The following is a 26,734-nucleotide window of genomic DNA, read 5'->3' on the forward strand; positions in this document are numbered from 1 at the left end:
CCTTTTTTAGCCAGTATGTTTACCTTCCTCACCAAGAACAATGAAAACAGATAATATTACATAATTTCCAAAGGAAATCATTTTACTTTGACATCTCAGATTCAGATGTCCTGAAGGAAAAATAAACATAAAATTTCAGATAGGGAATGTCTGGGATTATCATATTTCTTATATAAATATTAGTATAGAAAAATAGTAAAGTCTGATATAGCAGTTATGAAATAAAAAGAAGAAAAGCTAACTATAATATATGCCTCATAAATACTACAGACATTTCATTATGTGGACAAAATTCTTAGAATCAGGAAGGAAATACACCAAAACATAGCATTTATTTAAAAGACAAAATAGTTAGTATTGAAGACATTGTTTGCTGGGGAGAAAGGGCTTAAACACAGGATAGAAAATGCAAAGTGCTGAATTGATTTGACTGGAAACATCAGTACAGAATCACTTCTCTCAAGGAGGGTACAAGTTGCCACAGAAAAATTTACTTTCATTTGGTTTATTCATATGATCCAAACTTAAGAAATGATGAAAGGACACTTAACAAGATTTAGCTGAACTATACAAAGAGAACCCAAAAACTCACAAGATTTTCATTTGGTAGCAATTGTATTATGGAAAGTTAGTCTGTTACTTAATATAAAAATAAATCTACAATAGCAAGTGTGACTCGAATTGAGCCAGTAGGCAACATGTGTGACCCCGACCGCGGTCAGTGAGGTGCTACGTGGACCTCACACCCTCCTCTGCTGGCTCACACTGTCTGGCCTTTGACCTGGAACCCCAAAAAGGGCCCCTGACAGCACAGGGTTGCAGCCAACTACATTTTTTCCCTCAGCCTACAATCAGTTAGGTACCATTTCTCTGTTTCCCATAGCCTCATTCTTCTCTTTCTTTTTAGTGCCAGAGCTCACGAAAACACTCCCCTGGCCAGGGCTGAGCAGGATGCAGAAGCACTCTGAGGTGGGTTAGGGGTTGTACCAATAGACTCAGATAAATGAAGAGATGAAAATGGGCATCATCAAAAAGCAGAGGTATGGGACCCTCGGGGAATTCACAGAAAAAGACAGAACTGCGTAACACTGAAAGGCAGGGGACCATTGTTTATGCTTGGGAAGTCACACCCAAAGAGCAATAAAGAGGAAGAAAACGGGAGTGGAGAGTATTTCTTCTGACATCTTTACGAGGAAAGCAGTTTTAAAAAGGAATATAGAAGCCAAACCAACATTTAAGAATTAAAATAGCAATTACAGGTGTTTAAATAAAATGTAATGCAGAAGGAAATAAAGAATTCTTTTACTTCCACTTGACTTGGTCCACAGTTTGATAAAGGTTCTAAGTCAGGCCAGTTTTGCTTTATTGGTAATTGATACATTTTATCAGCCATTTCTCAGGAAAAGAAGAGAACCCATGACATCTCTCAGGGAGACTGGGAGAGTCGGGAGGGAGGGAGCATATGAAAGGGAAGTCTCCACGATCTTCACACTCCTCATGCCCAAAGTGTCTTTAACCTGCACATTAAACGAGTTTCCAATCACAGAAAACATCGTCACCGAGGACAACAGAACTAGGACCAGGAGTGCAGGCTGCTCAGGATGCTGCCCAGGACTGTGACGCACACCAGCAGCTGGAGAGAGAGGCTTCTGTGCAGAGAAGAGGAAGGAGAGGGGCACATCAAGGGCTCTGCTTTATACGGTCTTTCTATATCTGGAGGCAAGGCCGTCATCCCTTGGATCTGAGAGTGAAAGAGCAGACAATGCCAATGAGTGTGTGATCAAAAAGCAGGACTGTGGCCACGCTTGCTCAGTCCCTGCACTTCTGCAGGAATCAGAGGGACAGGGGTGGGGCTGCTGAGGATGTCAAACATGAGGACAGTCACAAGCTCAAGGATTCTGAGGGAAGTGGGGAAGAGGGCCAGGCAGGCCTCTGGGACAGGGGAGAAACAAAACAGGCTCCATTGCTTTTTGAAATTCTCATCTCATCCTATTCCTGCTTCACTACAACTTGAGTTTTAGAATAAATCTCCTCTTTAAAAAGAAAGAAATCTGGAGTGTTTGGTCAACCCCAGGTAATCATTAAGCAAATTATCGAATGGGTCATTGGATTTATGGGTATTCATCTGTTCCCTAGACTTCACCTGTTGTGGATTCAGGTAAAATGTGACATCTGGTTTCCCCCGAAGATTAAAACAAAGCAGGGCTTACCGACCACTCTGCATTGTCAGTCTTGGAGCATCTCACGTTCACCGGCAGGCTCAGGACAAGCTTGTTGAAGGACAGACCTTCCTTTTTAGTCCACTTAAACTTATTCATCGCATCCATGAAGGAAAGGTTTTTATATTGCTTGGGGCTTTTGATAATAAAAGGCCAGGTCCTGTATTTAAAATTAAAAAAAAACACAATTAGTAATATTCAGAATAAAGGCATTACACGTTTCCATTACTTTTCAGCAGACATCATACTTGTTCATTTTTACAAACAATGATGACCTAATGCAACACATTGATGAACTCATCAGCAGTTACTGGAGGAAATACATACCAAATAAGGAGGATGACATTTTTTAAAAAATGAAATTCCTTGTTTTATTGGCAGATGGGTATTACTTTTAGACAATTTTAGCTCTGAAAGCTTCCCCAGAGTCTCACAATTCCTCATTTATTTGTTTTGGCTCTAGTTAACAATATAACTGCTAAGCCAACAGTTCTAAATATTGAAATGCCAATAGTGGAATAAAGAAATGTGTTGGGCCCGGCTGGCATGGCTCAGTGATTGAATGTTGACCTATTAACCGGGAGGTCACTGTTCGATTCCCCGTCAGGGTACAGGCCGGACTTGAGGGCTCCATCCCCAGTGGGGGCTGTGCAGGAGGCAGCCTATCAATGATTCTCTCTCATCATTCATGTTTCTGTCTCTCTCTCCCTCTCCCTTCCTCTCTGAAATCAATAAAAATATATTAAAAAAAAAAAAAAGAAATGTGTAGGATCTTTAAAAGTCCTGTAACTGAGATGGACATTTCAGTTCCACACAGTTGAGAAGCCTGACCCCTAGTGGCCACCCTATTCTGGCTTGCTGACATGGAGATAAATTCAAAAGATTTGAAATTGAAACGTTTTTACAATTTTACTGAGAAAAGAAATATTCTTCAGACTATGAGCTTTGCTTCTACTTGCTGCTCTAATAAAACAACCTGTTAAATGTCCAAGAAAGAAAGAACAAATCACAGAAGAATGACAAGACCTGCTTGAAAAGTTACTCTTCATTAAATATGTTTATATTATGGATTCCTGAAAGAAGGAAAAGTATAAGTGCTGATATATATAAAAATTTACATAAATGAATCCATGGGCCTTCCAGTAGATTATCATGGTAACCATCAGAATCTGGCTTCCATGAGACACCAAGATGTTCCAATAATTACCAAATAATTAACCTCTGAGGAATCTATATTTTCATATTTTATCTTCACAAATTCTTCTTTTAAACACATAACATATTCAAGCACATTGAATATTCTCTTATTAAGTAAACTAAACATCCTTTATTAATTTTTTAGATTTATAAAGATAAATTCTTAATGTCTAAATTAAAATTATTTCCTCCATACTCTAGTAAATTATACAATGAAAAACAACGCATACCATACGATGATGCTTCTATTCTTCAGTCCTAACTTCCTTTTTACCTTTAATTAAAGTCAATATATCTTCGTTGAGTTTTAAATGCACTATTTTGTAGAGACTCTAATTTTAAATGCTATAAAGGAAAAGCAGTCAGCATCACTCTACATTAAGCATATCTATCAATGACCTAGAATCCGTCGCATTTTAATATTTAAACATGCTGTGAAGATTTGTAAAGATGCAATTCAGAATCAGTATAAAGTAAAAACTTGACTTGAAAGGTGCTATTATGTTTATGTACAATGTCCTTTTAAATACAATAAAAGCTACATATAGGTTTTATTAAATATATAATAATTTTTAAATCAAATACTGAAAATGAAATTTACTCTTCAGAAAAGTAAGGTATCCAGCTGGAAAAAAAGAAATCAACTTCATAGCTAGGGAAATACTGGGGGGAGGAGGGGAATCATCAGCCTGTGGCCACCTAACACACCACAAGGTGGCACTGGAATCTCTGCTAACGATCTGAGGTGGCCTAAACCCTCGGAGTTCCAGCAGACTTGCTGATGAGAATGAATACTGTATTATGGTACGTAGATAAAATCTTAAAAAGCTTTGCTGCTAGACTATGTCAGTAAACTAGTATTTTTTGACATGAGGTATAAACACATTTGTTAACTTACTATCAATAAGTGGAAAGGGTTTTAAAGGAAAAGCCCAATGGTTCATATGTGGGAAACAGCATCGCCTGACTGAGTAACCTGACTGTCTCTGAGATGGCATCCCTGGCTCATGTTTACTGTCTCCTTTCCATTCCTCCTAACTTTGTTCAGGCCCTACTCTATGACAACATCACACTGTCACTTTCAGCCTGTCCTACACCACACTTTCAGGTTACCTCTGGAGAAAAGAGGACAAAACAGAAAGAGGAGAAATCCTGAAAAAGTGAACATTTATCTTGAGTACTTTTCCTTATCAGACTAAGCTTTAAACCAGAAATAGTTGACCTTGAAATAGCAAGTTCTTCTGCTATCACTGGGACTGGGAATTAGTTAGGAAGACTAGGAATGTTCTAGAAATTAAAACAATTACATTTCTACACATCTAGGCATACTGTAAATGTCTACCCAGATAAACATTTTTAAAAGGGTATTATTTATATATTACTGTAGTTGATAAAAATAAATCACGTTAATATTGTGTAATAATGAGTAATTTTTCTTTGTAAGTTTAATCTAATTGATAAGTTGATTAAAAAATATATACAAAAAAGAAATAAACAGACTATCCATAACAATTTGGAGGAAGAAAAAAAATGACAATGTTTAGAGATTTATACCCTCTTATTTAAAGATATACTATTATAAAACTATAATAATTGAGTGTGGTATTATATTAAGGCTAAACATATACAACCATGATACAGAATTCAGAGTCCAGAAATAGTCAGTTCATGGTCAAATGATTTTCAACAAACATTCCAATGTCATTCAATGGGAAACGGGTGGGTTTTTTCATCAAATGGTTCTTAAACAACTTGATATCCATAGGAAAAACAATAAACCTCAGCATTTAGCTCATACCACACACAGATATTTATTTAAAATATATCATCAACCAAAATGTAAAACCTAAAACTATAAACTTCTTAGGGAAATAAAACACAGGAGAAAATCTTCATGACCTTGGGTAGGCAAAGATTTCTTACACAGGATACCAAAAGCATAAAACAAACCATAAATGATTAAATTGACTTCAAAAATAGAGCTAAAAAAAGGAAAATCAAACCACAGAATGGGGGATATTACTTGTAAAAATATATCTGACAAAGGACTTATATCCAAAGTATAAAGAACTCTTTAAAAATATAAAAAATTCTTACAAGTCAATAATAAAATAAATAACCCAACTAAACAATAGACAAAAATTTGAAAAATTAAAGAGGATCATATATAAAAGACCAATAATCATGTGAAAAGAGGCTCAACATTGTTAGTCATGAGGGAAATGGAAAATAAAACCACAATAAGATATCACACTACATACACATTAAAATAGATGAAATTTAAAATATTGTAAATATAAAACATTGAAAGAATGTTAAGCCATAGGAGTTCTTGTGTATTACTGGTGAGAACGTAAAAAGGTCCACCATTTTGGAGAAAATGATGGAAGTCTTGTTAAATAAGTGTAAACTTTGTATACAATCCAGTGGCTCCACCACTAGGTATTAACTCTGAAAATTGAAGACATATGTCCATGCAAAGATGAATACAATAATGTTCACAGCAGATTTCTTCCTAATAGCCACAACAGGAAACAATACAAATGTCTTTTAACTGCTGAACTGATAAACAAACTTGGGTGTATCCACACAGGGGAATACTGCTCAGCAACAAAGAGGAATGGACTGCTGATACATGTACCAGCATAGATGAATCTCAGAAACGTCTAGGTCAAAACAACAACAACAAACAAACAAACAAAAAACAGGCATAAAAGAGCATGTACTATATGATCACATTTTTATAAAATCTAGAAAAAATCAAACTAGTATAGCGACATAAAGCATATTCACAGTTCCACGGGATTGTCTCCAGATGGGCCCCGAGGAGAACCGATGGGGGTGATGGAAATCACTGTATCTTATTTGTGATGGGGTTACATGGGTGTACACAGCTGAGAAAACTTCCTAACAAAAATGGGTGCATTTTATTGCATGTAAGTTCTGCTCCAAGCAATTTGACTTTTAAAATAAAGAATAAAAAAGAAATAAGAATATACCAACAAGCGAATGAAAAGGGATACAACATAATGCCAAACTTTACAATCTAACTGTTAAAGAATGAAGCCAGGAAATCTGACTGAACAAGGTTCAAGTCCTAACCCTCTTGCCACTCTCTAGGGAAATGGGTGTTGGGAAGTACACCGCGAGGCAGTCTCCCGAGTAAGAAGTGAAGGCTTTGGGGCTGCAGCCGCTTTGACAACATGATGGAAAGCCTGGGACATTCCTCCAGGGAGAGGGAGGCAGTACGTACCAGTTAGAAAACTTCCTTGAATAGATTTTTAACAAAATCTGAGGGAGGGTGAATCCATGCATTGTAATATAGAGTATACCCACAGCCCTTTACCATCAAAATATATAAAAGTAGGCACATAAAATATATCACCTAAACCTCTAACTGTGGTGTGGCAAGAAAGAAAGCTATTCTCAGATTTTCTTAGAAGAAAGTCAAGAATTCACCTACATTGTGTCAAAGACAAGTTTTAGGAAAACCTGACTCCTCAGAAGTAAGAAATGACATAACCATGCAAACACAGGGAGAAAAGGAAAGTATTTCACACTTCGTGTAAAGAGACAGGAAAAAACTGACACTAGAAGAAAATATAAACCAATTATACTGGAGAGAATTCCCACATGTGTTTCATGTTATTAGCTCATTTAACAAGAACATGAATTCGATTAAACAAGAACTCAAATAAAAGATGATGAAACAACAGAGTGAGATGAACAGGAAGATAGCAGAACAAAGGAAATAAATTTAGGACAAAACAACTTTAGTAGCAAATACATTTTTAAAAAGCAAGATGCAAAAGAGCACTTCTGAAAAATTATAAAATTCTTGAAAAAAATTCTAAAGTAGATTAGAAAAAAATGCATAGCTACACTAAAACTTCCCTGAAATGCAAAAAAAAAAAAGGGGGGGGGCGTGGGGAGTGAATGTATGTACTGAAAGAACACTTTGTGTCTCAGGAAAATTTGATTCAGATGCTCAACACTGGAATATGTTCAAGTTAACTTACGTGTTCTACAGGTAAAGGACGAATGCTCCCATTCATTCCAAGAGATCTTCTAAGGGGCGAGGAGAGGGAGAGAAGTGAACCCAAAATATCTCCACCCAAATGCTGTCTAAATATAAGTGCAGGAATTCAAAAAATGTAAAAGAACTCCGGGCACAAAGCACCTGGAAACCCTTCTTGATTAAACAACTTGAGAAGAAAATATGATGAATCAAATTAAAGAACTCATAAATGTAGAAATGATATAAAGGTTCTGAATTATCACTGAATCTATTTTAAAAGTATAGTTGCCTTAAATGTTGTTAGAATTGGCTTTTAAAATTAAATGTGAAAATAAAAATCTTGAAAATACAAACATTATAATATGAATAACAAATATTTGGAGTTATAGAAAAGGGTGGTCAGAGACAATGTGAAAGTATGAGTGTCCTCCTTATTTTTCACTAGAGGCCCGGTGCACGAAATTCATGCATGGCAGGGGGGGGCGGGTGTCCCTCAGCCCAGTCTGCACCCTCTCCAATCTGGGACCCCTCGACTGATGTCCGACTGCCCGTTTAGACCCGATCCCACTAAACGGGCAGTCAGACATCCCTCTCACAATCCAGGACTGCTGGCTCCCAACTGCTCGCCTGCTTGCCTTCCTGATTGCCCCTAACCACTTCTGCCTGCTAGCCTGATCACCCCCTAACCCAGCCATGGGCAAACTACGGCCCGCGGGCCGGATCTGGCCCGTTCGGCTGTTCTATCCCGCCCGTGGAGCCGAAAGAGCGGAGGGTTCTCTTGCTCTCCCCTCCGCTCCTTTACTTTGAATTTATATTAGTTCACACAAACACTCCATCCATGCTTTTGTTCCGGCCCTCCGGTCCAGTTTAAGAACCCATTGTGGCCCTCGAGTCAAAAAGTTTGCCCACCCCTGCCCTAACCACTCCCCTGCCAGCCTGATTGATGCTTAACTGCTCCCCTGCCATCCTGTTTGCCCCTAACTGCCTTCCCCTGCAGGCCTGGTCACCCCTAACTGCCCTCCCCTACAGGCCTGGTCCCCCCCAACTGCTCTCTCCTGAGGCCTGGGTCCCCCCTAACTGCCCTTCCCTGCAGACCCAGTCACCCCCAACTTCCCTCCTCTGCCAGCCGGGTCACCCCTAACTGCCCTCCCCAGCAGGCCTAGTTCCTCCCAACTGCCCTCCCCTGATGGCCATCTTGTGGTGGCCATCTTGTGTCCACATGGGGGCAGGATCTTTGACCACATAAGGGCAGCTATCATGTGTGTTGGAGTGATGGTCAATCTGCATATTACTCTTTTATTAGATATGATAGAGGCCTGGTGCACAGGTGGGGGCCAGATGGTTTGCCCTGAAGGGTATCCCGGATCAGGGTGGGGGTTCCCTTGGGGTGTGGGGCGGCCTGGGAGGGGCCTGTGGTGGTTTGCAGTCTGGCCACGCCCCCTGGTGACCCAAGCGGAGGCACTGGTATCTGGGGTTTATTTATCTTCTACAATTGAAACTTTGTAGCCTGGAGTGGGACCAAGCCTTCTGCTTGCTCCATGGCAGCAGCCATTTCTGTTGGGATTTATGTATCTTCTACTAGAGGCCCGGTGCACAAAATTCATGCATGGGGGAGGGGGGTGTCCCTCAGCCCAGCCTGCACCCTCTCCAATCTGGGACCCCTCAAGGGATATCCAACTGCCCGTTTAAGCAGTTGGACATCCCTTGAGGGGTCCCAGGTTGATCCCGGAGGGATTGGGCTTAAATGGGCAGTCAGACATCCCTCTCACAATCCAGGACTACTGGCTCCCAACTGCTCACCTGCCTGCCTTCCTGATTGCCCCTAAACGCTTCTGCCTGCCAGCCTGATCACCCCCTAACCACTCCCCTGCCAGCCTGATTGATGCCTAACTGCTCCCCTGCCAGCCTGTTTGCCCCTAACTGCCCTCCCCTGCAGGCCTGGGTCCCCTGCAACTGCCCTCCACTACAGGCCTGGTCACCACTAACTGCTCTCCCCTGCAGGCCTGGTCCCTCCTAACTGCCCTCCCCTGATGGCCATCTTGTGGTGGCCATCTTGTGTCCACATAGGGGCAGGATCTTTGACCACATGGGGGCAGCCATCTTGTGTGTTGGAGTGATGGTCAATCTGCATATTACTCTTTTATTAATAGGATAGAGTCCTGGTGCATGGGTGGGGGCCAGCTGGTTTGCCCTGAAGGGTATCCCGGATCAGGGTGGGGGTTTCCTTGGGGTGTGAGGCGGCCTGGGTGAGGGGCCTGTGGTGGTTTGCAGGCCGGCCACGCCCCCTGGTGACCCAAGCAGAGGCCCTGGGATCTGGGATTTATTTATCTTCTACAATTGAAACTTTGTAGCCTGGAGCGAAGCCAAGCCTTCTGCTTGCTCTGTGGTGGCAGCCATTTTGGGGGGGATTTATGTATCTTCTATAATTGAAACTTTGTTGCCTTAAGCGGAGGCCTGGGCCGGCCAGGGTGTGCGGAAAGCTTGGCTTCCTCCATCACCGTGGGCAACCCTAGCCTCCTGCTCTTTCCAGCTCCGTGGCTGCCGCCATTTCTGTTTGGGTTTATGTATCTTCTATCATTGAAACTTTGTAGCCTTGAGTGGAGGCCTAGGCTGGCAAGGGCAGGTGGAAAGCTTGGCTTCCTCCATTTCCAGGGAAACCCAAGCCTCCCTCCTGCTCTCTGTGGCTGTAGCCATCTTGGTTGGGTTTATTTGCATATTCTCTCGTGATTGGCTGGTGGGCATGGCTGGTGGGTGTAGTGGAGTGATGGTTAATTTGCATATTACTCTTTTATTAGATAGGATGATCTATGATTAAAGCATGTAGTTTGGGGGAGGGGGAGAGAAAGAAAAAGAAAAGAATAACAAAACAAATATAAGAAAATAATCAACAATAACAACAAAACCCAAAATTTAAACATAAGGAAAAAAATTCCAAAAGACCCAATCATGTAGTTTTTAAAAAGTGAGTGTGACATCTTAATGTTTTTTATGATCTATTTTCTCAATATTTGTGAGCTCATTTATTAAATACTGCCTCCTGTGGTTAAAAACAACAGCAACATTTATTTGAAGTTCAACAATTGTTCAGTATTTTTTTCTTCTGATAAATTAAAACAAAATTAAATGTTAATGTTTTTGTTTAAAACACAGAAAAAGTTATAATCTTTATAATAATAATATACTCATCTTTATATCAATACCTACATAGAAAGATTCTACAAATAACTTTCAATTAATGTTAGTATTTAGTGTTTTTTTTTCCTACCAGAAGTTGAGGTGATGGCTTTTATCATCTTTTTGAAACTTTTTCTGCATTACCTAAACTCTTTATAATAAGCATTTGTTACTTTTACACATTATAAGCATAAAGTGATTTTTACTATAAAGAAAAAAAGAAACACCTCTCTCAATTCTTTTACAGAAACAGAACAAGTAACACAGGAACTTTCCATCACATGAACTTGCCTGGAGCTGCATGGATGTGTGGTGTTGCAGAAAATAGAGAATTCATATAAACTCATTATCTATTCTGTTATCTAATCTTTGTAACTTTTTGTTCTTCTTTAAGCCTTGCCAGATCTGTAGGAGGCAAAGAAAAACTGCATCCTCCAGAACAGAGAAATCCTGTAACAGGATATAGTTGTCTCTATTTTTCTACCAAGTCATCCTCTAATCTTAGGATTGCTATGGAATGTTTAAAATGAAATAGGGCACCTAACTAATTATTATATTAAAAGCACAAAATAAGAGATTTGGGGTTCCATGTTATATGATATTCCTTTTTAGTACTGTATCCTGAAACCAAATTAGCAATTTTCTTTTAAGCAAAACAGAAAAATCACCCAGACCATTCCTCTCTTTCTGATCTTTTAACCAGTACCTTGTTAGTTTGGCCTTCAATAATATTTATATCACTGTGATGATGAAAAATACTTGAAAGTTTGATTTAAAATCCAAACATGTATTTTATAACAGAGGCTTTTTTTCACTCAGATTTTTGAAGAATATTTAACTTGTAGTTAAATGATTTTAGGTGGGCAATGACATCTCAAAAGTGGCCTTGTTCTGTGAAGCAATTTTCCTGTCTCTCTAAGTGATGAAGAACCCCACTTCCTGGGGGTAACCTAAGGCATGGGCATGACAGAGCTCACTGGGCCATGGAAAGGGGGCATTTTCAGAGGCTTTACACCAATAAACACAAAAGAAAATATAAGACTATCTCCCAGTGTTTTCAGAATGACATTTTATGTGTTTTGATTTTTACTATTTTATTTATATACTAGAGGCCCAGTGCACAAATTCATGCACAGGTGGGGTTTGTCTGGCCCACCCCAGTGGGGGCCCATTGGGCCAGGCTGCGGGTGGTTGGCCAGCTGGTCCCACCCCGTATCTGGGTGTTGGGGGCTGATCGGGGGCCCAGCCAGCCAGGGGCAGGCAGCTGATCAGGGCCCAGATCAGGCTGGTTGGCTGCCACAGTGCACATAATAGCCACCGGTCGTTCTGCCGTTCTGGTCACTGGGCTTTTATATATATAGATATACTAGAAGCCCGGTGCACAAATTCCTGCACAGGTGGGGTCCCTCGGCATGGCCTGTGGGGATTGGGCTGAAACCGGCAGTCCAATGCCACCTGCCACTCCTGCCTGCCACCCCCGCTCATCCTGGCCCCACTGTGCCCGTTCAGGAGAGGCTCGTGCCGCCACAGCCACGCTCGCCAGCCATGAGCCCTGTGTCTGGCACCCATCCCAAGGGGCTGGGGTGGAAGGAGGCCGGGATGCAATCAGCCCTCTGGACAGGCAGTGGGATGCCCTTGCTGGCCCGGGATCTGGATCCATCCCTCTGACGTTTGCGCAGGAGCTACCTGGCGACCGCTTTTATATTGTTTCTTCCTTGCAGAGCATCTAGGGAGGGGAAGTGGCCATGGTGCCCGAAGTCGACTTCCAGGAGGCCAGCAGCACTGTCAGGAGCCTGCCGGCAGCACTGGTCCATCAGTGCCGGGCCCTTTCTCCGAAGGTTGGACTTGCAGGAATACTGAGAAAGTGAGTGGCTGCTGCCTGGCTGGTGGGCCATTGGGATGGGTCGGTCAGCTGAGCGGCATTCTCGCTGTGGGAGCGCACTGACCAACAAGGGGGCAGCTCCTGTGTTGAGCCTCTGCCCCCTGGTGGTCAGTGCACGTCATAGTGACCGGTCGACCGGTCATTTGGTCATTCAGTCATTCGGTCGCTTAGGCTTATATATATATAAATTTCTTTTTAACAAAAGGCATATCATCCTATCTGATAAAAGAGTAATATGCAAATTAGCCATCACTCCACTACACCCACAAGCCACTCCCACAAGCCAATCAGGCATGAGTATGCAAATTAACCCGACCAAGATGGCGGCTAATTTGCATATCCAGGAGTAGAGCGAAGACTGAAGACAGCGCAGAAGGAAGCCAAGCATTGCAGAAGGGAGTGAAGCTGCAGAGAAGCAAGCAAATGGGGCCACGGAGAAGGAAGGGAAGCAGGCGGGGCTGTGGAGAAGGGTGGGGGGAGAAAGGAGGTGGGGCGGGGGAGAAGGGAGGGAAGCAGACCGCTGCAGGAAGCCCTATTGCAGGAATCTTCCTGCAATGGGCCTCTAGTATATAATAAAAGCCTAATATGCAAAAAGACCAAATGGCAAAATGACCAGTGGAATGAAGGGGAGCGGGCCTAAGCCAGCAGTTGGACAACTCCCAAGGGCTCCCGGACTGTGAGAGGTTGCAGGCCGGGCTGAGGGACCTCCCCCCCCCCCAGTGCATGAATTTCATGCAACAGGCCTCTAGTATATACACAGAGTGGCCAGATTATTATGATCTCTGAATGCATAATAATCTGGCCACTCAGTGTATATCCTATATAATAAAAGGCTAATATGCAAATTGTCCCCTCGACCAGGAGTTTGACTAGCAGGCAGGCCGGCCAACTGCCCATGTCCCCTCCCCCTGGCCAGGCTGGCCAGACCCCACCCATGCATGAATTCATGCACTGGGCCTCTAATATATATATATATATATATATACTGAGTGGCCAGATTATTATGTGTTCAGAGATCATAATAATCTGGCCTCAATGTATATAAAATCATAGACCACAATACAAACCATTTATTGTGAATTACAAAATGTCTTAATCTCTCAGTTTCCATTTCCTGCTCTATAAAACTAGGATTGCCGAGTCCTGCTCTACCTATTGGAATTGTATGAAAATAACTTACATGAAATCATGCATTTAAAAATATTTCATAACTACAAACTAATTTACATAAGCATTTTGTTATTTGTATTTTAGTAGATCCAGATTTCTGTTTTGATGGTCACTGGGTTAGATAGATAGGCACTCAGTACAACACATCTACAAATGATAAGTTTAATTTTTAAAGCAAGAGTCTTTTTAGTTCATAATTTCTAATCCCTATAATACTTAGAAACAAAAAGTAGACCATAATTGTCATCTTCATCAGCATCTGAATTATACCACGTCTTCATTGTTTTTGTACCCTCTTCTTAAATATACCCCCTCAAAAATCTATGCATAACTTTTGCCTAATTACATCAGTCTCTTTTGAAAAGTCCTAATCATTAGAAAATCCTTCCATATATTTAATAAATTATACACTCCAAAATTTCCACTAGGCACCTTAATTCTTCTCCATTATTTTTCTCTACATCTACCTTAATATAAGCAAAACAAAATTTTCAGTTTTTTCTTCAAACAAGTTTCCCTATACCTATACCAATACACCATTCACACATTGTCATGTTTCCGTCACTTTTCTCTTTCTCTTACCAATTCCTTGTGATGCAATCAATCAATTCCAGTGAGTGCTACCTTCAAAAGGTAACCTGAAGGTAACCGTTTCTCACTAACTCTATTGCCACCACTTTGGTCCAAGGTACCCTTACCTCTCACCTGAACAATCACAATAGCCCCCTGATTGGTATTATTCTTTCCAATCTTTTCTCAACAAAGTAGACAAATTCACTTTTTAAAAACATACTGCAATGGCTTCTTTTTGCACTTAAGACCTTAAGTTCTTATGTTGCCTATAAAGTCCTACATGATCTGGTCCCACTTGCTGTCAGACCTCCTCACTTTTTCCCTACCATATATCATCTGCTCCAGCCAAACCCACCTTCTCATTGCTCTTTGAACATGCTAGCTTCATACCCACCATAAGGTCATTACACTGACAATTCTCTTTGCATAGAGTATACCTGGATATCTTTGCATGGTTGACTTCTCATCACTTGGGTTTCTGCTCAAATATCACTTCCAGCCATAAATTGAATGTGTGTGTCCACCCAAAATCCATATGTTGAAATCCTAACACCCAAGGTGATGTTATTAGGAGATGAGGCCTTTGGAGTCTCTGCCCTCATTTATGGGATCAGTGCCCCTATAAAAGCAGCCTGAGAAAGCCCTCTTGCTCCTTCTGCCCCATAAGGTTACTATGAGAGGATGACAGTCCATGAGGAAGTGAGGCTTCACCAGACACTGATTCTGCCCCAGTTTTGATCTTGGACTTTCCAGCCTCCTGAACTGTGAGAAATCAATTTCTGGAGTTGATAAGCCACCCTATTCAGACCTAGACTGCTTGTTCAAATGGTGTAGTTTATATTGAACACCATTTTCCTCCTGGGAGTCTGGAATTTAGGTAATATGTTAAGGAGACTAGCCCCCAATAAAAACTCTGAGTGTCGAGTCTCTAGTGAGCATACATGTTGTCATAATTTTTTTGTTAATCCTCACCTGAGGATATTTTTCCATTGATTTTTTAGAGAGAGTGGAAGGGAGAGAGAGAGACAGATAGAAACATCGATGTGAGAGAGACACATTGGTTGATTGCCTTCTGCATGCACCCTGACCAGAGCTAGGGAACCTGCAACCAAGGTACGTGCTCTTGACCAGAATAGAACCCGGGACCCTTCAGTCCATGGGCAGTGTTGTCATAATGTGATGCTGGTGGAATTAAGCACATTCTGTGTGACTCTACTGGGAGGAGTTTCTTGGGAACTTGCTCCTGTTTTCCTGTTGACTTTGCCCCATATGCCTTTTCCCTTTTGTTAACTTTCCTTTATACGATTTCACTGTAATTAATATTAGCCATGAGTACAACTATAAATATTTCTGAACCCCACTGGGGGTAGTCTTGGGGACCCTGGACAAAGCAACCAAGAAGCTCACCTGGTCTTCCCAGTTGAAAATACTCAAATAGAACAACACGTAAAGGAATTCCATAACATGGTGATAGATCCAGTATAAAATAATGTCATCCTGTTCGGACCTGTCATATTGCCCCAACCATGAACTTCATTTATTACTTACGTGACTGGCCTATAGATCTCCTTAACACCAATGAACTGAAGTTGCTCCATAATGTCTGGAATACTTGCACATCGAGCAAGATTAATTCTTGGGTAATAAAGAAGGTATGAGAGACACATTTCATTCCTGGTGCTTAGTCCTCCCTGCAAATGGAGATGTTTTCTTTAGAAAAGTATATTCAACTAATAGACACTTAGAGCACACCAAGGCCATACAGTTCCTTCCAGTGTTAAAACGTAATAAATCTTAAAGCTGAAAAATAATCTAAGTGACAATTTACTTATAAATTAATGTAGTGACTAACATACAATGACTTTACAAACTTCAAAAATATAATGTCTTACATGAGGAGCAAGGCAGGACTGAGTAAAGGGAGAAGCCATTCTACAAAGGAGGCTGCAACTGATGCCTCAGTAAATATCATATTTAAATTATTATTGAGCTGAGGTGGCTATTCAGAGATTTACCAAATTGTAGGAAGAAAGCTGGGCCTTTGTGACTTCACATCAACCATTCATTAGCTGCTGGCCGCCCCACTGGAGGGAGTGTAACGTTAAGTGAGGCATTCCCTGACACCGAAGGCAAGGCCCAATGAGGGATACAGTCATGATTATCGTCTGATAATTTCAGTGGCTGAGGTGTCGCTATCTTGGCCCTGAAAAGGGAGAGTATCCAAGCAGAGCACCAAAATATACACTAAAATAATAATTTATTATATACTTAGTAAAATACGTTATGAAAACAAAATTATATACAAGGCATACCTTCTGTATGCTAATCTTCAATTCTCCTCTTCCCCACACTAAACAAAGATGATGATCATCTTGATATTTTGTTTATTATTTTATTGCTTTTCATCACACTTTACATTCAGTTCAGTGATGTATGCATCCCAAACAATATAATGTTTACTTTTGTATTTTCTTGAACTTTAGATACATGATATCATAACTACAGATAGTCTGGCGCAAATTTGCTCTTTTCAAGCAATATTATGTCCTTCAGAATGGCTTTAGTTCATTAATTTTCATAACTACATACTATTCATATATTATATAAACATATAATATATTTCTTTGTTTTCCTTTTGATAAATAACTAAGCTGTTCCCCAGTTTTTTTTAATTTAATAAATCTTTATTATTCAGATTATTACAATTGTTCCTCTTTTTCCCCCCATAGCTCCCCTCCACCCAGTTCCCACCCCACCCTCTGCCCTTACCTCCCCCCTACTGTCTTCATCCATAGGTGTACAATTTTTGTCCCATCTCTTCCCGCACTCCCCACACACCTTTCCCCCCGAGAATTGTCAGTCCACTCCCTTTCTATGCCCCTGATTCTGTTACATTCACCAATTTATTCTGTTCATCAGATTTTTTTATTCACTTGATTTTTAGATTCACTTGTTGATAGACATGCATTTGTTGTTCATAATTTTTATCTTTACCTTTTTCTTCTTCTTCCTCTTCTTAAAGAATACCTTTCAGCATTTCATATAATACTGGTTTGGCGGTGATGAACTCCTTTAGCTTTTTCTTATCTGTGAAGCTCTTTATTTGACCTTCAATTCTAAATGATAGCTTTGCTGGGTAGAGTAATCTTGGTTGTAGGTTCTTGCTATTCATCACTTTGAATATCTCTTGCCACTCCCATCTGGCCTGCATAGTTTCTGTTGAGAAATCAGCTGACAATCATGTGGGTGCTCCCTTGTAGATAACTGTTTTTCTCTTGCTGCTTTTAATATTCTCTCTTTGTCTTTTGCTCTTGGCATTTTAATTATGATGTGTCTTGGTGTGGTCCTCTTTGGATTCCTTTTGTTTGGGGTTCTCTGGGCTTCCTGGACTTGTCAGTCTATTTCTTTCACCAGGTGGGGGCTGTTTTCAGTCATTATTTCTTCAAATAGGTTTTCAGTATTTTGCTCTCTCTCTTCTTCTGGCACCCCCATAATTTGGATGTTGGTACACTTGAGGTTGTCCCAGAGGCTCCTTACACTATCTTCAAATTTTTGGATTCTTTTTTCTTTTTGCTTTTCCAGTTGAGTGTTTTTTGCTTCTTTGTATTTCAAATCTTTGACTTGATTCTTGTGGTCCTCTAGTCTGCTGTTAGGTCTCTGTATAATATTTTTTATTTCAGTCAGTGTATGTTTAATTTCTAGTTGGTCCTTTTTCATATCCTCGAGGGTCTCGCTAAATTTATCGGCCTTTTCTAGGAAATTCTTGAAAAACCTTATAACCGTGGTTTTGAACTCTATATCCAGTCATTTGCTTTCCTCCATTTCTTTCATTTGTGATCTGTTTCTTTGTCTCCGCATTTTTGCTGCTTCTCTGAGTTGGTAGAGTAGCTTTGTGTGCTAGGTGTCCTATAGGGCCCAGTGGCTCAGCCTCCCCCAGTTACTTGAGGTGGACACTTTTGGTGCACCCCTTTGTGGGCTGTGTGCACAGCCTTGTAGTTAAGTCTTGATTGTTGTTGGTATCACTGGGAGGAATTGACCTCCAAGCCAATTGGCTGTGAGGATCAGCTGTGTCTATGATGGGAGAACTTCTGTGCTGGAGACAACTTTTGAGACAAGACTTGCAAAATTGCAAAAGCCTCTGTGCTCAGCTTGGATGGGGCGGAGTCTCAGGGCAGAGCAGACAGCCTTGGCTTCCCGTCAGCCATGCTCTATGAGGCCCCTGGGTCTCAGTGTCCCTCGGCAATCGCTGCAAGCACCTCTGAGAGAAAGCCTCCCTCGAGTTTCGCTCGCTGCCAGACAGTCCAGTTTCTCCCCAAATGAGTCTAGGTTCCCAGAAACTCGCCTGGAACTGGAGTTCAGCGCAGTCGGGAGCTTCCATCTCCCTCCCGCTTTAGAAAGCCAGCTGCACACTCAGCTGCCCGTGCACTCAGCAGTCAGTCCTCTCTGCGCGTGCACGCGCCTCTGGACCTCTGCCTTCTGCAGCTCCCCTGAGTCTCAGTGTGCTTTCTCTTTTCCTGACAGTCCAGATTCCCCCCCCAAAATGAGTCTGGGTTCCCAGAGTCTCGCCCGGGACTGGAGTTCAGCGCAGTCGGGAGCTTCCATCTCCCTCCCGCTTGGGAAAGCCGGCCACGCACTCAGCCGCCCGTGTACTCAGCCGTTCGTCCTCTCCGCACATGCGTCTCCATACGTCAGCCTTTTGCAGCTCCTCTGAGTCTCAATGTGCTTTCCTCTTTCCTTCTAGTTGTAGAATTTCCACTCAGCCTGCTTTCCTGTGGTTCTGGATGGTGTCCATTCTGTCTTTTAGTTGTAGTTTTGATGTTGTTGTGCGAGGCAGCAGTTTAGGTGTTTACCTATGTTGCCATCTTGGTTTCTCTCCTGTTCCCCAGTTTTTGTTCCTGGGTTGTTGCATGTTACTATGAATATTTTATATATTCCTCTCCTAGAACACTTCCCACAAAAGTAACCTCAAGATTAAGTCCACATAGGAATGGAACTGGTTAGAGCATATATCAATCTTCAACTTTACTAGAATGCCATGTTTTTCCCCAAAGTGGTTTTATAAATTTATATTCATCAGCATATGAGGGTCCAGTTTCAGTAATTGGAATTATAATTGTAAATATTGCCAAACTGGTAAGTATAAAATATCTCATTCTGGTTTACATTTGCATGACCTTGGTTTCAGATGAAATAGAGGATCCTTTCATATGTTTATTATCTGTTTGGGCTTTTATTTTTTTGTTCTTTTTCTATTGTATATTGGTTTTATGTTACAGATTAATGAAATTTCTTTCAAATGCTGGATAGTAATGCTGTTTTAATCTATGTATTGTAAATTTTTTTTTTCAGTTTAAAACTTCTTTTAACTTACTTAACCATGTTTTTTTATAACCAAAAGCTTTAATGTAGTCAAATTAATCAATGTTTTAATTCATAGTTTGTGCTTTTTATGTTTTGTTAAAGAGTTCTTACCTACACCAAAGTCATAATGATATATTTATATATTTTTCTCTGCAAGGTTTTTAAATTTTGCTCTTCACATTTAAATATTTTTAATCTACCCAGAATTGATTTCCTGTATATTGTGCAGGACAAAGACATAATTTTATTTTTGTCATTTGGAGACCTAATTGTGTCACTATTCTTTAATGTAAAGTCCATCTTTTTTCACTTACCTGAATGCTATGTGTATCTTAAACCAAGTTTCCATATAAAGGATTTGTAGGTCTGTTTCCAGGACCCCTACTCTGTTCCACTCTTCTAACTCTGGACCCAAAACACATTACGAATCACCATAGCTTTAAAATAAGCCTTCATCTCCAGAAATTTGGTTCTCATCTTGTTCTTTTTAGTAGTGTCCTGCCTATTATTAACACTTTGCTATTCTGTGTAGATTTTAGAATCAACTTTCTTCAGTTGAAAGCTAAAACTGTAAAATATTTAGAAAATGAAACTATAGGAGAGTAACTTTGCCGCTATGGCTAGGTGAAGATTTCTTAATACCAAAATCCCAAATCATAAAATCTCTCTGAACTTTTTATTGAAATTGTATCAAATTTATAGGCAAATTTAAATAGAATTATTTTTATTTTTTAAAGGGATGATTTTCTTTAAAAAATATTTTTATTGACTTCTGAGAGGAAGGGAAAAGGAGAGAGAGAGAGAGAAACATCAATGAAAAGAGATAAGAGAGAACCATTGTTTGGCTGCCTCCTACATGCACCCTCCACTTCTTCGGGGTCGAGCCCACAACCCAGGCATGTGCCCTGACCAGGAATTGAATCGTGACCTCCTGGTTCATAGGTCAACAATCAAACACGGAGCCACCGAGGATGGGAAAGAATTATTTTTATTTTACTAAGTTTTTCTATCCATGAACACAGTACCTCTTAATTTCTTTAGGTGTTTCTTTAATGTCTTGCAATACGGATTTACTCTTTTCCATAGTGATCAAATATAGCTAATGTTATATTTTATTTCTATAGAACTTAAGAGTTTTTAATCATATTTTCCTATATACTAAAGTATAATTAATTTTAGATATTACCAAGTTTGAGATTTTTGATGTAGAAAATTACATATCTGTGAATAAAGTGTTTTCACCTCTTGGCTTCTTTTCTAGCCTTGTCTCTCATTTTTTTTGTTGTTGTTGTTCTTAGTGCAATTTTGAATAGAAACAGTGATAATGAATATCCTTGTCTTCCTGATTTTCAACAAATACTTCATCTAATACTTCATTTAGTTTGGTATTTGCTATAGATTTTTCATAACCAATTTTTATCTTAAGAAAATTCTCTCTTACTCTTGGTTTGCTCTCTCCCCTATGGTTGACTTGAATTTTAAACTGAGGCATCTTTTTCCTTCAATATCTTAATTGAAGAATGGCACTAATATGTTTTCTAATTTAAAACAATTTGATATTTCTTAGCAAAACCCAAATTGGTCCTAACATTATATTTTTATATAATGCATATTTTATAATGCAGGATTTGACAATACTTTGTCAAAGAGATTTCCATCAGGTGCATATTGTTGACCTCATACTGCCATTCTTAGGTTTAATTTTAAGTATATGCTAACTTCATAAAATGAGTTGGAGAGAGATGATTCCCCATAAAAGATAAGTAAACCATGAATGATCTAATTATTTAATGTTTAGCAGAACTCCCCAGTAAATCTGTTGGGATGAAATTTCTCTTTGTGTCAGAAACCCCAAGGTCATGCAATTCGTTCTTACTTTCAAAGTCTTGATTCATCTAAGTCCAGACTCATATAGATGGTCATTAGTACCCACAGGACTTTCAGTAATAATATTTGGTGAGGAAAAACTAAAAGACTAAGGGAAACTTTTCACGAAAGAATCAATAAATTACAATACAAATATTACCATAGTATCATTAGTTATTCTGATAAAATGCTGAAACACGTCTGATTTCTCTTTTATGATGTTTCATGTTCAAGACATTCAGGAATTTGCTTCCCAATGGGAATGCTTTTATCTCTTTTCCTTCTAAAACCAAAGTTTATTCCTCGCTCTCTCCCCACAGATAAATTTTAATAAAAAAAAATTTTCTTACCCAAGTCATCCGGGCTCTATCTTTTGTGTTGTACCGACATTCGGTAATTAGATTATCTCCCTAAAACATAAAAGTATGAGCTTTCAGGTTGCAGTTTTAGGCTGTTTCATTTATCTAATACATTTGTAGGCCAACCGTTTAATTTGCTATATGAAGGGATGCATTAAGTAATTTGATTCAAAAGAAGACCCTTGATTATTAAATTCTAGAATAATAAGCAAGCAAACAAGCAAGGTGCTCTGGGTTCAGGCTGTGCTCCCCCATGTTCTAGCTGAATGACCGTAGGTCAGGAAATGAGTCACTGAGTATAATGTGCTCATCTAAACAATAATAAAAATAGCACTTGTTTTGCACAGCTGTTGCAAGGGGATTAAATGACAAAATACACATTTAATTCTTAGTAGAGATTAAACACTTCATAAATGTTAGCTATAGCTACTAACTATGGTGATTATCTCTTCATTTACATTATTTTCTTTAAAGGTCTTTAGTCATGTATTTCCTTACAACAGAATTATGAGGCAAATTAATAGTAATTTACTTTTCCAGCATTTTTCAATCTTTTGGACAATTCAGCACACATGGAAAAAAATAATTTTTTAGGCCGCCCACTCAGGTAAGTGAACAGGCAATTTATGACCCAAACACAGCTAGCTCTGTGTGCTAGCCCCCAGGTCTGCTCTCCTTGCCCTGCCCCTCAGAAGGACCAGGGATCAGTATTCCAACACACTTCTACCCTCCTCCCAGCACACCAGTTGGGAAGCTCTGAGATAACACAGTAAAACTGGTTGGAAAGCCCTGAGACAGAACAACACAGAGTGTGTAGGATCCTGATAGTATCAGTGTTTCTCACACTGCACCTTTCTATCTTCAGGGTGTAGCAAGGAATCTCTGCACGCAGAAATCTCTCATTTCAAAAATAGTATATACGAACTGTACTTTCAAGAATGAAATAAGGGTAGAAAATTCTATGATGTTCTTGATGATCACGGGATAAAATTTTTTTAAAAAAGTGAAGGATTGCAAAAATACAAAATTTTTAAGCCTTCCTTATTATAGGGCATAAAATTCTCTTCTGTGTCCTCCTGCCATGACCCCAAGTATTGTTGCAAGCAGATTACACAGCACAGCATAATTAGCTCTGTCCAAACACCTTTGCCAAATGAAAGAATTATCCTTATGATGATGTTTGCTAAAATGAAAATTCTAAAAAATCCTGTGGGCTAAGGAAACCCCTGATTCTCTCTTTCCCATAATTGCAGCCAAAAGATTCAACTGGGGAGTCAAATAAGAAAAGAGCAAGGCTAATGCTCAGAACCTGATTTTTATATTCTTTTTAAATCAACTTGAAGCGCCCCTGGGAATAGTAAGAAAAATGAGTTTTGATTTTGGAAAACAGATCAAACACATTCCATCTGGGTTGTGCAACACCCGTGGTGGGTGGCTTTAGGACTAAGGATACCATGCACAATTCATTTCCCCACTGGAAACCTTGCTAATTCTCAGCAGATATATGTTTCTCGATTTTTATAACATTCAGTGAAAAAAGAAAAAGCATTCATACTGGTAAGATGGTTCGTTCTTCTTTTAGGTACTGAAACTCCTGGAAATTGAAGTCAAAATTGTCATCATAAGCAAGTAATTTCATTTCTTCCCCTTTGCGGAAGTGGCGGAGCCTGATGCCTCTGCCAGCCAGGTGAGCGTGGAGCAGAACAGCAAACACGTGGATCCCGCTTGGCTTTTCAGCTTCCAGAGCCTGTGGGGTGGGGAGTGAGGTGTGGGGAGAGTGGGAGACTTGATTAGCCCAAACAAGTGTGTATCCAGACAGTTCTCATTCAATGAGACTTGGAGGGACAACTGAGAAGAAAAGCTAAAACAATGTAAGTGAATGCTTGAGCCACCAAACATGTTGAATTTGGATTTTTCATGACATTCCTGCCAGTATTGTCATTATGAAGCAATATTTGCTGGAATGAAAGTAAAGCTGCCCAGCTGGCATAGCTTGGTGGTTGAGTGTTGACCTATGAACTAGGAGGTCACAGTTCGATTCCCAGTCAGGGCACATGTCCAGGTTATGGGCTCAATCCCCAGTGTGGGGCATGCAAGAGGCAGCCCATCAGTGATTCTCTCTCACCATTGATGTTTCTATTTCTCTTTCCCTCCCTAAAATCAATAAAAATATCCTATATCATAAAAGGCTAATATGCAAATCGACCGAACGGCGGAACAACCGGTCTCTATGACGTGCACTGATCACCAGGTGGCAGATGTTCAACGCAGGAGCTGCCCCCTGGTGGTCAGTGTGTTCCCATAGGGGAAGCGTTGCTCAGCCAGAAGCCGGGCTCATGGCTGGCGAGTGCAGCAGCGATGGTGGGAGCCTCTCCCGCCTCCATGGCAGAGCTAAGAACCCCTCGGTGGGGTCCCGGGACTGCAAGAGGGTGCAGGCCAAGCTGAGGGGCCACCCCCACACCCCAGTGCATCAATGTCGTGCACCAAACCTCTAGTATTTAATAACAAAAAGAACTAATGCTGAATGAGGATTTACTGAATGACTCCTAAATGTTATCTTTCTTTTTCCTTCTTTTAGGTAAAGAAGAAGTCAAGGCTCCTGGCAAAAATATCCCAGTATGTTAGTAACCTGCAAATTCAAATTCTTAAAAGGAGAAATTATTCCACACTAACAGATAAGAAAACCAAGAGGGAAAGGGGCATTAAATGACTTGCCCATGGTCCTACAGCTAGTAAGTGATGCCATGGCTATCTGAATTCTGGTCAAAATAACTCAGAAGAGTATGTTTCCACTTCACCAGCCTGCCACACTCCCTACAACCATGCCAGCTTTTAATTCATAAAGAATACGATCCATCTTGAAACACTTTCATTGAAAAGAACTATACATGGAAGCAGCCATTGTTAAATATTTATACACTAGAGGCCCAGGGCATGAAATTTGTGCATGGGTAGAGTCCCGAGCAGCTGCCAGCTGCTGGCCAGGGCCTCCCTTCATTCCACACTCCCCCCCTGGTGGTCAGTGCACGTCATAGCAAGCGATCGAGCTCCTGGTCAGTCAAACTCCCGAGGTGTGCTTTTCATATTAGGCTTTTATATATAAAGATGTACTTATCTTGTCCAATATGCATTTTATATTAGTTATTCTTGCTCTTTGGATAAAGAAGGGAAGAAAACTATGAAGCAAAAAAAGGAGAAAAAAATTGAAAATGGATAATGAAAAAAACAAATAGAGATGAAAGGTGAAGTTGACAAAGGAAACCACACAAATGAAGAAAGAAATTTTAAAGGATAAAGCAAAGTGTCCAATATTAAATAAACAAAGGAGGTGGGGCTAGGAAGGAAAACATGCTGAAAGTCATTCTTATCTTTAGAATTCTACTCCTGTAGCCTTCAAGATTTAAAAAAGCAATCAAAGGTCTTGCTAGAATGATAAGTAAATGGTTTTACAGTGTGACAACAAGAAAAACATTAATAATGAACAAGCATGGAATTTTCCAGTTTTCTAAGAGCATTGATTAATCTGTAAATAGCAGCACATAGATGGAGATGAAGCATACCTCTTCCAGGCATTCCAGAGTGCAGTGACCCTCGGACTGGAACTCGGGCATGCCGGGAGGGATGGTGTGGAAGAGGCTTACCCAGAGGCCAGCCTCTATCACCCCGGCATCATATTTCCTTATATCTGTTGTGTGAAAAAACCTCAGTCCAGAATTATCTATTAAGCCTAGAACAAGAGCAAATAAATAAAAGTGAGTTTTCATTCTTAAAAATAATTCCCTATATTCAGTTAAAGTGGTTCATTCATTTTCCCTAAAAATCTCACAAGGAAAAGGAATATAAGCAAAGATTGATGGAAGACAACATTCAGCTTCACAAATGGAAGTTGCAAGTCAAGTTGCCATATTGCCTGCATACCACAGGAGAAATGTTTGTGTTGTCTAGCTGACATATTCCACAATTATCTAACATGAAGACAGAATCCTAAAGTCATTCATTAAAATGTGGAAGAACTCAAAAAAAGTCTTATATTGTTTTCAGGTACAGCTCAGTGATATTTACATAAAGGTGAAAATCGCTTGGTCCAGAAACCATCTGCTGATGGAGAAAACTATTAATTGCTAACTTTCTTTATAGTGTGTCATCATTCAACAGTTATTCAATCAATATTAATGGAGATTTTATTATGTAAAAAGCACTACAATAAGCATATTGGAATGAAAGATGAATAACGCACATTTCTTGCTGTGACATACCTATAAGGAGGGAAATTATGAATCCAAAACTTCATAAATCTGTTCCACAATTTTGAAATTAGTTGACTCCTTCCTGTAGTGGCAGCTTACCTACTTATGAGTACTAAATTGATCCTTTGGATCAAATTAGCATATATATAATTTAATATTAATTGTTATGATTATTTTATTATTTTTCTTTTAACTATAATTTCCACAAATGAAAAGTGTCTGTTTTTCACAAGCATTATATCATTAAGCACAGACCCAGCACATAGTTGGTGTTCAGTATTTACTGAATAATTGCTGAATCAATGTAAAATGAAAACTTTATTATCTTTCAATTTTTGGTTTTGGAATATTACATAAGTGAATTCAGAAATCAGATGTAAATAATTACTGCTTTTTGTTTTGATATCGTATCACACAGTGTTTCTGTATAATTACTTTCTGAGTATACTTATGGTTTCCTATCACATAACAAAATACTATTTTCTAGTCTGATGAATGGTAGTTTTACATATGTATAGTTATAAAATGTTTCATAAGCATCCTGTATTTAAAGCTAATTTACATGACAAAGCGGGGGAAGGTTTATTCTTCTACTTCCTGGTAAGTAGTATGAAAATGATTTTTTAAGATTAGTGACCACAAGGCCCATCTGCCTTGTTCATCACTAG

General features: G+C 39.8%; 1 protein-coding gene across 1 annotated transcript in view; it reads right to left on the minus strand.

Annotated features, from left to right (window-relative positions):
- Positions 1-314: 314 nt before the first annotated feature.
- Positions 315-26,734, minus strand: part of MOXD1 (monooxygenase DBH like 1) — an 85,536-nt gene continuing 59,116 nt past the window's right edge. The window contains exons 7-12 of the mRNA XM_080664041.1: positions 25,380-25,546; positions 23,375-23,566; positions 21,811-21,870; positions 15,782-15,924; positions 2,211-2,379; positions 315-1,741 (exon numbers count right to left, since the gene is read on the minus strand). Of these exons, the coding sequence (XP_080520167.1) occupies positions 1,574-1,741; positions 2,211-2,379; positions 15,782-15,924; positions 21,811-21,870; positions 23,375-23,566; positions 25,380-25,546 (899 nt within the window). The 3' untranslated portion in view covers positions 315-1,573. The remainder of the gene's footprint in view (positions 1,742-2,210; positions 2,380-15,781; positions 15,925-21,810; positions 21,871-23,374; positions 23,567-25,379; positions 25,547-26,734) is intronic.

The sequence above is a fragment of the Plecotus auritus genome (assembly GCF_963455305.1).
Source record: "Plecotus auritus genome assembly, chromosome: 4".
Lineage (NCBI taxonomy): Eukaryota > Metazoa > Chordata > Mammalia > Chiroptera > Vespertilionidae > Plecotus > Plecotus auritus.